The sequence below is a fragment of the Acipenser ruthenus genome, chromosome 11 (genome assembly GCF_902713425.1).
Source record: "Acipenser ruthenus chromosome 11, fAciRut3.2 maternal haplotype, whole genome shotgun sequence".
Taxonomy (NCBI): Eukaryota; Metazoa; Chordata; class Actinopteri; order Acipenseriformes; family Acipenseridae; genus Acipenser; species Acipenser ruthenus.
This window is the reverse complement of record NC_081199.1, coordinates 4,780,417-4,794,339: the sequence shown is the minus strand read 5'-3', so window position 1 is coordinate 4,794,339 and position 13,923 is coordinate 4,780,417. Positions and strand designations below refer to the sequence as shown.

General features: G+C 41.2%; 1 protein-coding gene across 1 annotated transcript; it reads left to right on the top strand.

The window, feature by feature from the left end:
* The first annotated feature begins 5,387 nt into the window (after positions 1-5,387).
* LOC117427103 (phosphoinositide-3-kinase-interacting protein 1-like) lies at positions 5,388-12,880 on the top strand. Its single transcript, XM_034045476.3, has 6 exons — positions 5,388-5,796; positions 6,349-6,477; positions 7,166-7,282; positions 8,990-9,181; positions 9,506-9,584; positions 10,856-12,880. The coding sequence occupies exons 1-6, from the start codon at positions 5,727-5,729 to the stop codon at positions 11,061-11,063; spliced, it is 795 nt and encodes a 264-aa protein (XP_033901367.3). The 5' UTR covers positions 5,388-5,726; the 3' UTR covers positions 11,064-12,880.
* The last annotated feature ends 1,043 nt before the right edge of the window (positions 12,881-13,923 follow it).

Genomic DNA, 13,923 nt, shown 5'->3' with positions numbered 1-13,923 from the left:
GCTCTTTTTCTCACGCATAGTGAAATTGTGTTGGCTGTTCAGTTTCCCATACTCTGTAATCTATTATTTGATGATGTCTGAAATGTAATAACAGTGTATTTAGGGGGTTGATTAGGAGTGACTGTGTTTAAACTGCACTGTAGGTTTTATTTTCAACAGAGTTTAGGATCTCTCGAACAACAGTGTACTGGATAACCACGTGAAGCCACAGATCTGCCGTCAGATCTAATGTCTCTTCCTGTTACAGGGGAACAGCATGTACCCATGTGGTTAGTCAGGTGTAAATAGCAATAGAAGAAAGCAGCAATCATACAGTCTACATTGTACAATCATACATTACTTTATACATTGATTCAGTCAATCAAAGTAAGAAATAATAAAGAATGCTCTGAGTTCTATCTAATAATACACACAGATGGGATATAAAATACCTTTTTTTTTAGTTGTTAGTAGTTTTTTTAATCTAAAAAAACAATTGTATTTGACTTATTTCCTCAATCTTTTTAACCCCCAGCCTTCCCCTTTTTTAGCAGCAGTTGTCTGTTCTAGTCTGAAGCAAACAACAATACAATTGCATCAATCTGCAAACCTGCCTAGCACTGTGTGCACTGGAGCAGGCTTTGAAAAGGGCCAGTGTGCATTGACTTTGATTGGCAGCATGGCTCTCTCTCTCTCTTTGTTTTGGAGGATGGAGGCGGGTGCGTCCGCACATTAAGCCATCACTAATCCTTAAGCTAACTCCAGCATCGCTTTGCTTAACTAGCTTCTGAGCAGAAATAAACAGCCCTTCCCTCGGTCGGGGATCAGTCCAGTGCATTTGCTGATGTCGGATCAGATTACAGTTGAACAGAACTAATAGCAAGGCACATATTGGTGCAAACTAGAGCTGTCTTTATAACAGGGACAATTTGAAAAATTCCTATTGCTTTAGGCCATTGATATTGGAAACAAATGTATTTATTTCAGTATCTGTTTGTATTATTTTGCAGGAAGACTCCAGTCTGCCAGCATATCTTTGTCAGCTGTTTCATAGACTGGGTTTTGAATTAACTACAGTCAGGATAACGAAGCTGTTTTCTTCAGTGAAAAGCTTTGTCTTCAGTGCAGAAAAACACAGACCTTCATAAACTCCCACGTGTCAAGCTGTACTGCGTTAGTGTGTGCAATACCAACCCTGCCAAGGGCCTGCATTCACACAGACCTGCCTGCACATTCTGGTATTATCTGTTTTATCATTTTTGTCGTGGGATTGCTTACATAAGTAACAAGAAAGCGCAAATTGTGCCTGAGCCCAACATTCGCTAATCTATGAGTACAAGTAAGCTTGAAGGATTGAAACTTCAGTATCCCCCAATCCTGTTCAATTTTACACTTCTACTTCAACTGCAGCAGTATAGGCTCGGAAGCCCAAAAGCTCAATAGAAATAAAAGTGGCTTCAACCTCTTGAGTTGATCGGCTTTTTTTCCCCAATTATATTTTTTCTTACATGGATCTTTACAGAAAACACCTCCAGAGTTAATATTATATTGCCTTATTTTAACAATACAGACAGATAAGTAATCTAAGTAGTAACTTTAAGACGACAAATTCAGAGACACTGACGAGTTTTCCAGCAGAGGTTCCTTCCGAAGGTTTCTTTTCATTCCAGCTCATTAGGCTTTCAGCCAGTGAAAGCATGACGCATCGCCCGGGATGAGAATGAAAGGGGGGCGCTGACAGCTGTTGCAACGAGGCTCAGTCCTCCCCTGAATGGGGGACGCGTGTGGAGATGACGCGGCAGACAGACACATTCAATAACACCGGCCTGTCATCCTTTCTTCTTTAGAAAGTGACACAACAAAAAGAAGCTGTCCTTCGAACCCCCCTCCCCCCAGCTGTTAACAGTCACAGGACCGCAAACAGTTATCATCAGGGCTCCTCTGGGCTTATTGTAGAGAGGTGAAAACCCTGCACTGTGGGGCCTATCAGCAGGCTGTCAGAGATTTCCTTCTGGGTCGCTAAGCAACAATAGCAACTACCAGGGAGGAAAGGGTTAAATAGAGACCCCTGCTGTCCTGTGGGTATTGGTTCTGCTGCACGGATACTGTACAGTGTGAGCCTCTTAGCTGTACACAGCATAGCAGTACGTTTCCTTATGTGGACTCGAGGCAATAGAAAGTATCATCCCAGCGATATATGATTGCACTTGATTTCCGTTGAGCATGGAAGCCTTGTTCTAGCACTGAGTGTAAAAGCAAGGCAGTCCAATGGAACAAAGCCAGTAGACGCTATAGGGGGAGACGCCAGAGAGGAACAGAAGCTAGAAAAGCAGGTTTCATAGAGCCAAGACAGACGGTTGATTGCAGTACATTCTGTGACTAGTGAGCAAGCCAGCAAGGTCAAGAGAAAAAAAGGAGGATTGTTTTTCAGTGCTTTGTAGAAAATCGGTTTCTGGTGTCTCTATTTTTGCACCATTCTACTTTGGCACAGTAGCAAATGCTTCAGCCTTAACCTTTAGATTCTACAATAATTTAAAAAAAAAAGAAAAATTCACCCCACTGCAACCTGCTGTCATTGCAGGGCACAAAGAAAGGGAGTTATCTGAGTATGGGGGGAAGTATTTCAGCCACATCCATGGATAATTCCTGCTGTTATCTACTTACAGAAAGGGGTGCACACCCCCTTCGCTCATCATTTCTGATTTAGTTTGCGTGAACTGTATGGCGTTCGAGAAGCTGCCATTGCACCTGAAGGTCACTTGATTTAGGAATTCTAACCCCAAGTGCATTCAAGAGACTGTGACTGTGTACAATGTGTGGGTGTGTTAGAGGCAGGTAGAGGGAGAGCACAGTGCAAGAGAAAAACAGGACATGTTTAAACACAGAATATCACATGATATACCGGTACAGCTACTGCTTTCAAGAAATATGAAAGGGTAATTGTGGATAACAGTAAGTTATAATATTCTTGATTGATTAGATTGACATGAATTCATGGTGACGAGACACATATTAACAGTTATATAAAACGCTGTAGTGATTTCATGAATGAAAAATAAACATACTCCCATACAGAGTTTGTTGTCGTCCTGTATACAATACAGACCTTCAAAGAGCAACATATTTAAAAGACAGCATTTTTACACAAATGCAACTGGGTTCGCCATGCTTCAGTAATGATTCAGTAGTGCCAGTATTTCTCACACCATTTGAAATCTAATTAAATGCATTTGTGGTATGGCTGCATATTTTATTTTTCATACAGGTGGAGAATCTGGAAGAGGTCCCTAAGACTTCCCCTAATATGTTATTTTAAATGCTAACACAAGCCTTCAATATGTATATGCTGGATAAAATGGATACCATTTTTCACCATGACAATAACCTTTCCCATATAGATGCTGTCTCGCAGTCGTCGTATTTCTCAACTGAACTAACCGGTTCTGCCCTGTTCCAGGCCTCTACTTCACTTGGCATCACACCTTGTTTATCTTTGAAACACAGAAATATCATTGTCATCAAGTATTCTCTGCTAGGGGGAGCCAGTTGCTCAATTCCAGCTGTCAAAATTCTCCTGGGTGCAACAAGAGCCTTTCCATGACTCATGAGTGCGTCGTATCAACAGCTTGTGTAATACAGTATATAGAGAAGCTGCATCTCCCTTCTAGTTTCAGATAGGATGGGTAAGACAGTAGATCTAGCACACTGTTGATAGATTTGATCATGCTAGACGAGGAACAGTCTCAAGAATGTGCTTCACCGCAGTTTTTCACCCCGACTTCCCTAAAAGGAATCAGTAATCATTAAGAACGATCACACGCTCCTCCAGAACAATTGAAAACACCTTGCATGCATACCTTCCATCTCAAATCAATACCCCGTTGAAGTTGTGTTGTTGATTTTTCAAATGTGTTGTCCTGTCCCTGTACCTCGCTATCATATTGCAGTGATAATGTTCCTTCTCTCCCAGCTTTGGTGCGTCGCTTTAATTCAACTCTCAAGACCCACTTGTTCTCTCTTGCTTTCCATGCTCTTTAAGCCTGATATCTGCTATTAGCTGCTGTGTTGCTGCTATTATTTCATGCATTATGCACTTTCCACTGTATTTAATGTATTATGCATTGTTTTTTACTGTATATCATGTATTATGCATTTCTCTGTATTTAAAGTATTATGGATTTTCTTGTTGTTACTCTTGTAAAGCGCTTTGTGATGGTGGTCCACTATGAAAGGCGCTATATAAAATAAAGATTGATTGATCTCGGTTTTGGAACCCTAGCTGAATCGATCAGCTGATGAACCGGCAGGGCCTGGGTAACACTGTGTATCTCCTCATGTCATGCTTATCACACTCATAATAAGAGCTATGCGGTTTCTAGACCATCCCATTATCAGATTCCCTCCTGCTGGCAGCAGATCTATAGCTCATAGGGATTCTCTCTCAGCTCGCTGGTGAACGGAGCTCTTAACAGCTCCCGAATTGTGTAATGGAACAGAGCAGAATAGAAAAAACTCTTGAGTGGAGTGATCCCTAATTTAGACTGACACAATCCCAGAAAGTCATGGGTACAGTCGAAAAATGAGGGATGTAATTACTTATTGAAATAAAAGGTGAAATACATCATTATCAAATCTAGACTGTATACCTATGAAAGTATATATATACTCCTCCTAATATTGTTTTATGTAAGTCTTGACCATACAGCTTAATCAACAGAAGATAAAGAGGGTGGGGACCAACAGAGAAATAATGTGCTGTATGAACATTTCTTATCTCATTAAACACATTAAAAAAAACATTGTTACAATCTTGTCAAAGTCCACTTTCACCACAGCAAGGGGCACACACAGTCACACCCTATCTAAGCTTGTGTGCATTTCATGACAGATAGGCTCAATGTTTCAGACTCCCCTTAGCCTTCCGTGTGAAAAACACTACAGCACTGGCCATAAACACAAGTCCTGTAGCATATTATAGGACTGTAGTGTTGTTGGGTGCTGTAGTCTTTGTTTCATGGGCAACGGCATTAAAGAAATCGCACCTTTGTTAAATACAGAATCGTCTTGGATAACAGTGTTATTGGTACACGCTTTTTAAACAATTGCACTTTTATAGAGTGACATGCATTAGTTTAGTTGTTTTTTAATTAAAACGCTTACAAAGAAGTACTGCAATACCACTGACAATATCTACAGTACGCATATATATTGTAGGGTATGTATGCAAAACAGCAACTGGAAAGGTACTGCATTTTAAAATCACTGTGTCCAAAAAGTCAAACATTTTACAGCGTAGTTTTGGAAAGTTGTTACAGTAAAACATTTAAAGTCCTTGGAGGAGGCTTCAGTTACTTAGCTGAGGGTCGTGCAACAGCAGCTGGTTAGTTGTCATGTGTCTCTTTTGTTCCAGCTGGCAGGAGGTGAGTTTGTTGTTGAGAGCAGGTGATGATACAGCTCTGGGTCTAGGACCTTGAAGGCGCTGCTCGCGAAACTGCAGTGGCAGAATCAGAAGGGAGTTTCTTGATTCAGAGAGAGGCTGTTTACCAGGCGACAGAGAGGAAAGGAGTCGAGAAAAACAAGGGCTTTCCTGCGGAGAAAGAAAGAGCAGTGTGCTGCTAGAGAACAAAACAGCACAGGCTCTTCTGAAGACAAAGCGGGGTTAGACTGGTTTTATTGCTGCAATTTTTGGGGGGTACAATTTGTTTTATTTTCTATTGTATACTGCAAATATATATATAGTTTACAGAATGTTGTTCTTAGTCGTGCAAGTTGTGTTGCTGAGGCTTGCCGTTCTGGACGGTGCATCAATTGTTCAAGGTAAGAAAAAGTGTTTTTTTTTTTTTAATCATTTTCACAGGAAAAAAGCTAAAGGTGTTAAATTAAGTGATGGTCCCTTGTAAGAGAGAAAAAAAAAACAAAAAACTCCAGTTTGTTTTCCACGCGTTGCTGCGGTGCGTGCCAATTTAAATACCTATTTACATTAGCTTCCGTTTTCTTGTTTTTGTGTGTGTTTGATATGAGCGCACATAGAGTTGTTCAACATTTTACTTCTTAAGGGGTTCGTACTAAATTCTAATTTAGAATCTGTTTTTCATTTGACAAACAAGCAAAAAAAAGTGTTTTTTTTGTCGTTTTTTTCAGAAGCATAATTGTGTTTTTTTGTCCACTGTTATAGACTATTACAAATCAAATAAACTGCTTTTGTTTTATCAAAATAGCTTTGTCCATATTTGATACTTTGACCACAGCATGGATTACATGTAAGATTGAAGCGGTATACTGTAACCGTGATGTAGCTGTTCTGACTGGGGGCAGACCTTACACAGTAAGCCTTGCCATGCGTTTACATGGGCTTATCTCCTGTTACAGAATGCATCCGCTCCAACGGTCAGGAGTACAGGGGCGAGCAGCAGATTACATCAACTGGAGAGAAGTGTTTAAACTGGAGGAACACGAGCAGAGATTACAACACAACTGCCTTCCCAGACCAGCAGACAGGTAACAATACGTTTTCTTAGTGTACGCTCAGGTAGGAATGAATGTTGGACTGCTCCGTGGTAATGTACCGCTCTTGATAGGGTGCAACATCTTTACTATATAGGAGTCCTGCACCACAAATACTACACGTTGATTACTACATGAGAGTGTAATAAGTGACACCTGCTAAAATAACACAGATTTGTGTTTGTTTAAGGACTGTGCATTTAGTGTAAAGGTTCTTTCAATTGCCCCCAGACTACTTCACAGACACAACTGCAGGCTTTATGACATCACAGCATTGTCATGATGTGTGGCTATGGGAAGGGGCTGCCTGACCCATTCCTATTGAATACCATTCAAAGATATCCTTATTTTTGCGCCATGGCAACAATGCGCAGGACTTGAGGCTCCGGACCAGCAGCCAACTAAATATTGGCACAGATGCATTATCCAGAGACCAATTCGCATGATATCTGCTTTGCACTCTCCTCCACTTCCTTCCGGACTCCCCACTCCAAACTAACTGGGGTCTCGCTGTGGGAGCTCCAGACAGAGAGGGGTTACCCCCTCTCACTCTGAGGCAGTGCTGGTTCAGTTTTGGGGTTGAGGAGAGCGATTCCTCCTGCAGTTAATGTATTCAATAGGGATGTTTCACTCCCATGTTCAATGGATTATTTTTTTTTATATTCTGCTGTTTCTTCTGCAGGCGTTGGGGACCACAGCTACTGCCGAAACCCAGATGGCGATAACAAACCATGGTGCTACGTGACAGGCAAGGACAACCGAGTGCAGAGACAGAAGTGTGCCATTGACACCTGCAAAGGTATTGTCCTCTTTGCTGTCAATGAGAAACCTTTAATCATTGGGAAGTAGACCTCCTATTCCCTGCCTCCGGATTGGAGACGCAGTGCGTTAGCTGAAGGATGAAACCAAACAAAATCTCATGAATCTGTATGGAACACAATTTCTCTCCTTTGTTGAAAGAGCATTGTGTTGCCTACAGGATTTCATTTCGCTTAATTAAATAAAGTAATCACGATCTGTATTTTAAAAAGAATAACAAAACAAATGGAAAAAATCAATCAATATTTTGTTCCAGCGCTGGTAAGTGCCATTAAACTTCCTCTTTATGTAAAGCGTGTGCATTTAACAAGTGTTCACAAAGACCACCTGTTCTCCACGGGCACGTGCTGACTTCAGCCAGTCCTGTGTCGTTACAGTTGAAGCTGCAGCTCCACATCGCAGTGAGCTGTAGCCACCTGCTCATAAACAGGCCTGGGGCGTGTGCTGGATAGTTGAGGGCTGCACAGCTGCTTTGTAATGCTAACCGGTTGCAGCTGTTTCTTGCATGGTTTGTTAAACTTGAAGCTGCAACTTCAGAAAGAAATGCTTATATAACAAGTAATGACGATGCTACAGGTCCTGTTTGGTGCAAGATTGTTATTGCTTTCCATTTCTGTTTTCAGTATGTAACTGATCGCATCATTTGCCAATGCTACTGTTGGGAGATAACATCAGTTAAACATTAACAAAGGGCCTTGGCTTCTTATTACACAATATGAGCAGTCTGTTTCCTCAAGAAAGGAAACTGAGACTTATTAGTACTGCAGCTGCCTTGGGGCGATTTGAAGCCGCGCCCCTCCTGCAGTCTGATTGGCTGGTGCTGGTGCGTTTGCCTCAGAGACAGCGTTTCGTTGGTGGGTGGGTGGGGGTGGTGATCTCATCTGTCAGGCTTACTTGGTAAACAACTTTTTTTTGTGTGGGGGTTGCAGAGGCCCCTCCATCTGTAGCTGAGCAGATGTTTGTGTGTTTAATAGCCTGTTCTGCTGACCCAGTGGAAGCTCCGTTAGTGAAGGCTCATTTGCACTTAAATGTTTCACCTTTTTGCTGTGTTTTTAACCCCTTTTAAGGGAGATAAAAGGCTTTGTTCAAGACTGACTGAGGCTGCGTTTGTGTTGGTGCATTCATAACTATAGTACTGTGCTCCTTACACAGTACTGACTCAGTTCATTCATGTTCAGGCCACTAAGGGAACTCCACAAATTCCTTTCTCATTCACATTTTTAACACCATTTATTCCTTGCTTTTAGCTGTATGCAAAGTGCAGAATTTGCATTGATTTTTCTCTCTCCTGCTGTGTGGGATTCTAATTGCCGGATTTGTTATCAAAGCACTGCCTTTACCATGTGGAGAAACCTAGAACTAGATCAAATACGATCAAGAAGAAAACAAATGCATTTAATAATATATTTTCTCCTGCTTGCTCTGTAATTGAGCTCTACTACGTGTTACCAGATATACCTGCATAGAGCAGACACATCCGGGTTTATACGCAGAGCATGTTGATGCAGATGACATTCTGTGCATCAATTTAACCCTTCTACTAAGCTATTCCATGTTATTTGAATATTGCATTTATTTTATAGGTGAAAATCCCAGTCGAGAGAAGAGTAACGGTGCGTTACTAGACATCAGTGTACACTGAATTGTGGGTTGATTTGAATGGTGCTTTCCTCTCGTTCGGTTGCAGGTCAGGCTCCTCCAGCCACAGTGACTGAGGTCCCTCAAGTCGCTGAGCCCAATGAGACCAATGAGACCCAGGTCTTTGAGCCGGCCAAGTCCCTCCCCTCCCAGAGCGAGAGCGCGGCGGTGCAGCCTGTCGTAGGGATCAGCCAGCGCGTCCGGACCGGGCCCAAGCAGAAGAAGGACCTGGGCACCCTGGGTATGTCCCTGATGAGTCTGATTAAACCAGCTCAGCCCTTTGCCTTTATTTAGAGGTTCCTCTAATAACATGACGTTGACAGATTTAACTTCAACTACTTCACAGTGTACGCATTTGCAAATACAGAGGGTTATCTCAGTGTTAAAGGTCTGACTGCTTAGTTCTGACTGCCTTCAACTAAAGTGAATTCAGTATGTAAGATTATGAAAGTGGCTTGTACTGTGTTATGCACTGAACTGCATGCAAGACAAACATTCCTAGCTCTTTTTCATTGTCCTGAACTTCTCTGTGTTTTAATGTGGACTCCATCCTTTCCTTTTTCAGGGTACGTGTTGGGAATCCTCATGATGGCTCTCATAATCATAATGGGAGTGGGCATCACAATGGGGTACTTTTACAAGAGGTCAGTATAGAAACAGTGCAGCAAGCCATGCACGCAGTATTTATCAGTGCTCCTTGTAAGTTGGTGATATTCCAGTATCTTAAAAGCACAGTAGGACTTCTTGGTGATGTGGACAGTCACCCCAGACTTGCCTGGTTTTTATGCCAAGTATTGGTAGAAGTGACTGGGGGAGGGGGTCTGGTGAGTGCCTATGCAGGGATAGAACACAGACGTCAACCCTGCCACATAAAACTATTTAACTGTGAGTGTGTGAAAATGATGAATACACTGTGTGTTGTGTAATGTTTGGATTGCAGGTCTTCCTAAGCTTGGATCCAAAATCTCATTAGCAGCTGTGTTTGCAAGGCTCATTGTTACTACATAATGACACGATTTAAGAGGTTTAGTTGCATATGCCTTTGAGACAACGGCGTCAGTCATGTTGCAACCCAACATTTCTGTTGAGAAGCTGCTAGCACTGTGTCTCCTTGCAGATCTGTCCACAGGGGTTAGTGTGTTGGGTTTTAAGCTGCTGTAATTTCTTGTAGAATCAGCAGGACATCTAAAAATGGCAGTGCTTTAGAGGGGGAATTAATAGGGGATACATGTTCTGCAGTATTGCTTGTTAGCATTGCTAAATTGATCTCTGATGATGAAGGACAGAGCGATTGGGTTGTTGTCTTTCCTGGAAGGCAGGCAAGCTGTAGTGTAGGTTGCAGAGATATCATATCTGAGCATTGCAAAAAGGAAAGCATGGCTGTGCCAATGACTGGGGGGAAATAGTGAGTTCCTTTTTCAGAGACGGGTGTGTGTCTGTACACTATCAAATTCACAAGCTTGCGTCTTGATTGGAAAGGTCCGGTATTTAGAGTATGCCCAGCAGCTTAACTCATTCTCCAGCAGTGTGTGCAAACCTCATCACAAGGCTCAATATACATGGGGTGGTTTTTTGCAGTGCACCCAAGTTAATATAATTGCATAGCCCAGTAATTCAAATTCAAATAGAATAATGCTAGCAATTCAAAGTTAATAGAATAAGACAGCCCAGTTGTCAATCCCAAGATTAAACTGGTTATGAACAGGCAATATCATGACCTTGGCCTACACAGCATTACTTTTCTATTGCATTCTAGCGATCTAAAGTGGTTACAAAAATCTCACATATTACCATTCTGTACCACAAAATGAGAAGTAAAAGATTAGCAAGAAACTAAACATGCACATTTAAGGGTAGCCCCAGCTTGTCAGCAGTAGACGTTTCAATTGATTTCAACATATTCTTTCATCAACAGAGGGCGAGATCTGAAGAAACAGCACGACCAGCGCGTGTACGAACGAGAGATGCAGAGGATAACGCTCCCGCTGTCCGCCTTCACAAACCCCACCTGTGAGATCATGGATGAGAACATCGTGGTGGTCAGCGCTCACCAGACCCCAGTGGAGGAGACTGTGGAGGGGAACAGCCCACTGATGGACCAAGTGGGAACCCCAGGAGCGTGAGAGCAGTCTGTCCCAGCGGAAGAGGCTCCAAACTCAAATACCTGAAAAAGGCAGCCCCTGGCTTCTGATTCTTTTTGTTTCTTTGGTAGGCTTGGACTAAAAGCCATACAAAGACTGCCATTTGTAAGGGAACTGAACTCGTATAAAAGAGAGTTTTACAATGCAAGTTGAGCTGTTTAAAAAAAAAAACCTCAAGGAACAGACTCAATGTGGAATCACCAGGGATGGTGCCACCAGTAAATGGTGGTGTAGAAAAAAAAGGCATGCAAGATATTGTTAGTTTATAGTCTACATTTTGTAACAGAGAAGGTGATGGTCTTATGATTTTTTTTTATTTTCACTGGCTTAATCATAATGAAATGATTCCTGTTGTAGGCTCATTGATTTTGTATACAGTTTAAAAGGGGTGCTTATTTTCCATGTTTTTTTTTTTTTTATATGAAGGAATGAGGACTTCAACATCTCCCAGGACTGGGGAAGTTTAAGTACCGTAGCATCCCTATACGATTTTCCAAGTTAAGCTATTGCACTTCACAGAAATGCAACCTTTTTTCCCATTCCAAAGGTTCAAACAAATTCCTGTTGCTGTCTAGTTGATCACTTTAAGACTGAGCATGTCACAATTTCTATTCAAATGAAGTAGGTCAATTGAGTATAAGAAAAGGTTGACCTACTGAAATACTTGTCTATAGAATGCAAAAGTCACAAAGTTAGATTAAGGCTGTCGACACACAGAAGCTGGGTGGATGGCTGAGTACAGGTTTAGTCGTAATGGGATAAAAGACAAAAATAATCAAAATCAGCAGGCACATTAATACAGTATTTCTCAATGCTGACTTTTTTCTTTTACAATCATGTTAGGCTGCTCAACTTTATTTAGTATTAATTATACTTAACATACTGTTTGATGGCAACAGTAGATATGCTCTCCTTTCAGTCTATAAGCTACATGTGTTTGTTCACAGAAAAAGTCAAGTCCGTACTACCTTGTATAGGAATACAATGTAACAGTTCAGTGCTGGGCTCTTGGTTTGGCGCAGTCACTGCTGGGGTTTGAACACAGCCAAGACAGACAGGGCCTTTTGCTATAATAACCAGAGCAGTGTACTTTAGTGAGCACTCGTTTCCATTGGTGTGTGAAATGTAATGACAGCGAGGAGCGTGCCAGCTCCATAGACTGTGGAGAAGCATAATAAGAAGTGGCCTGGTGTACTTCCACCCCATGGTTAAGACTCTGCATGCAGCCAGTGTAAGGTCAATAATAATTAAGTTTTTGAACGTTGGCATGCTCTGCATCAATAACTGTAATGTTAGGTAAACCTTTCCCTTGTTCACACACAATCTTGACTTGCAATATGTAGATCTGTGTTCTGTTATGACTTCTGATTCAGGTACACTGCATTCATAATCCAAAGGGATTTCCTAATGAAGAGATCAGGAATATCATAGCTGTATATGTATTGTTAGCATACAACAGTTGCCATGAGATTGGTAGCACGACTGATTTTTCCGCAGTGTCACTATCCAATTCTCCTTCAGTAGTAAGCTTGTAAATTTTTTTTGCACAGTTTTGTATGGATATATAAAAACGATTTGAACAGATGTGTGGTTATTGTGTTTTATTATTGCTGTTTCTGATCTTGGAAAGCAACCATCTGAAATTTGAAAGGATTTTTTATTTTAAATGCATCTATAAAAGTGCTGTTGCTTATTATTTTGTAATGTTTAAAATAAACTTCAGTACTATAATTTGTATATTTGGCAGTTGATCCTGCTGTGACACAAACAAAATAAAAAAATAAAACTATTGAACCTTTGTTCAGTATTGAACTGTAATTAATTAATATCTCTATATAAACATCAGCTGCAAAACAATTTTAATGATGTATCCTGTTACTGCACAACTCCAGAGCTGGGGCCAGGAAGACATCTTGCCTCCTTGCTACTGCCGTTTTGCAAACTAGATCACTTGTCTTTGTTATCTTCACACAACATTTTTAATGCCTGGCTCTCAAATGGTCTGTTTAGTGAAGCTCCTGGTCACACCAATGGAGTGTGTTTAATGACTTGTGCATGTTGGTAAGGGTGTGTGATATGTTATGTTCTGCATCGTTTGAATGCCATGAGCATGTTGGTAAGGGTGCGTTATATATATCATGTTCCGCATCATTTGAATGAGCATGTTGGTAAAGGTGAGTTATATTGTGTTCCACATCGTTTGAATGCCACGAGCATGTTGGTAAGGGTGCGTTATATATATTATGTACTGCATTGTTTGAATGAGCATGTTGGTAAAGGTGAGTTATATATTGTGTACCACATCGTTTGAATGTCATGAGCATGTTGGTAAGGGTGTGTTATATGTTATGTTCTGCATCGTTTGAATGCCACGAGCATGTTGGTAAGGGTGCGTTATATATATTATGTTCCGCATCATTTGAATGAGCATGTTGGTAAAGGTGAGTTATATTGTGTTCCACATCGTTTGAATACCATGAGCATGTTGGTAAGGGTGTGTTATATGTTATGTTCTGCATCGTTTGAATGCTGCCTCCGGAACGTTTGTGCAAAGTTTATTTTTGCCGAGTTCAATCTACGGTGTGTCGCCCTTCATCAGTTAACATTTGATAAGTTATTAACTAAGCAAAGAATGACTTGCATACTGCATGCATCTCAACAATGTATAATGAACTGTGAAGAACGGTTCCCAGGGGCTTTAACTGCTAAATAAAAACAACAATGATAACAACAATAAATCAGTGTATTGTTAAGGTGCCAGTAATAGTATCTACCAAGTATATAATATGCACCATGTTCCTTTCATTGATTTTTCTGCTCTACTTGCCTCTCTGTCCCAAGA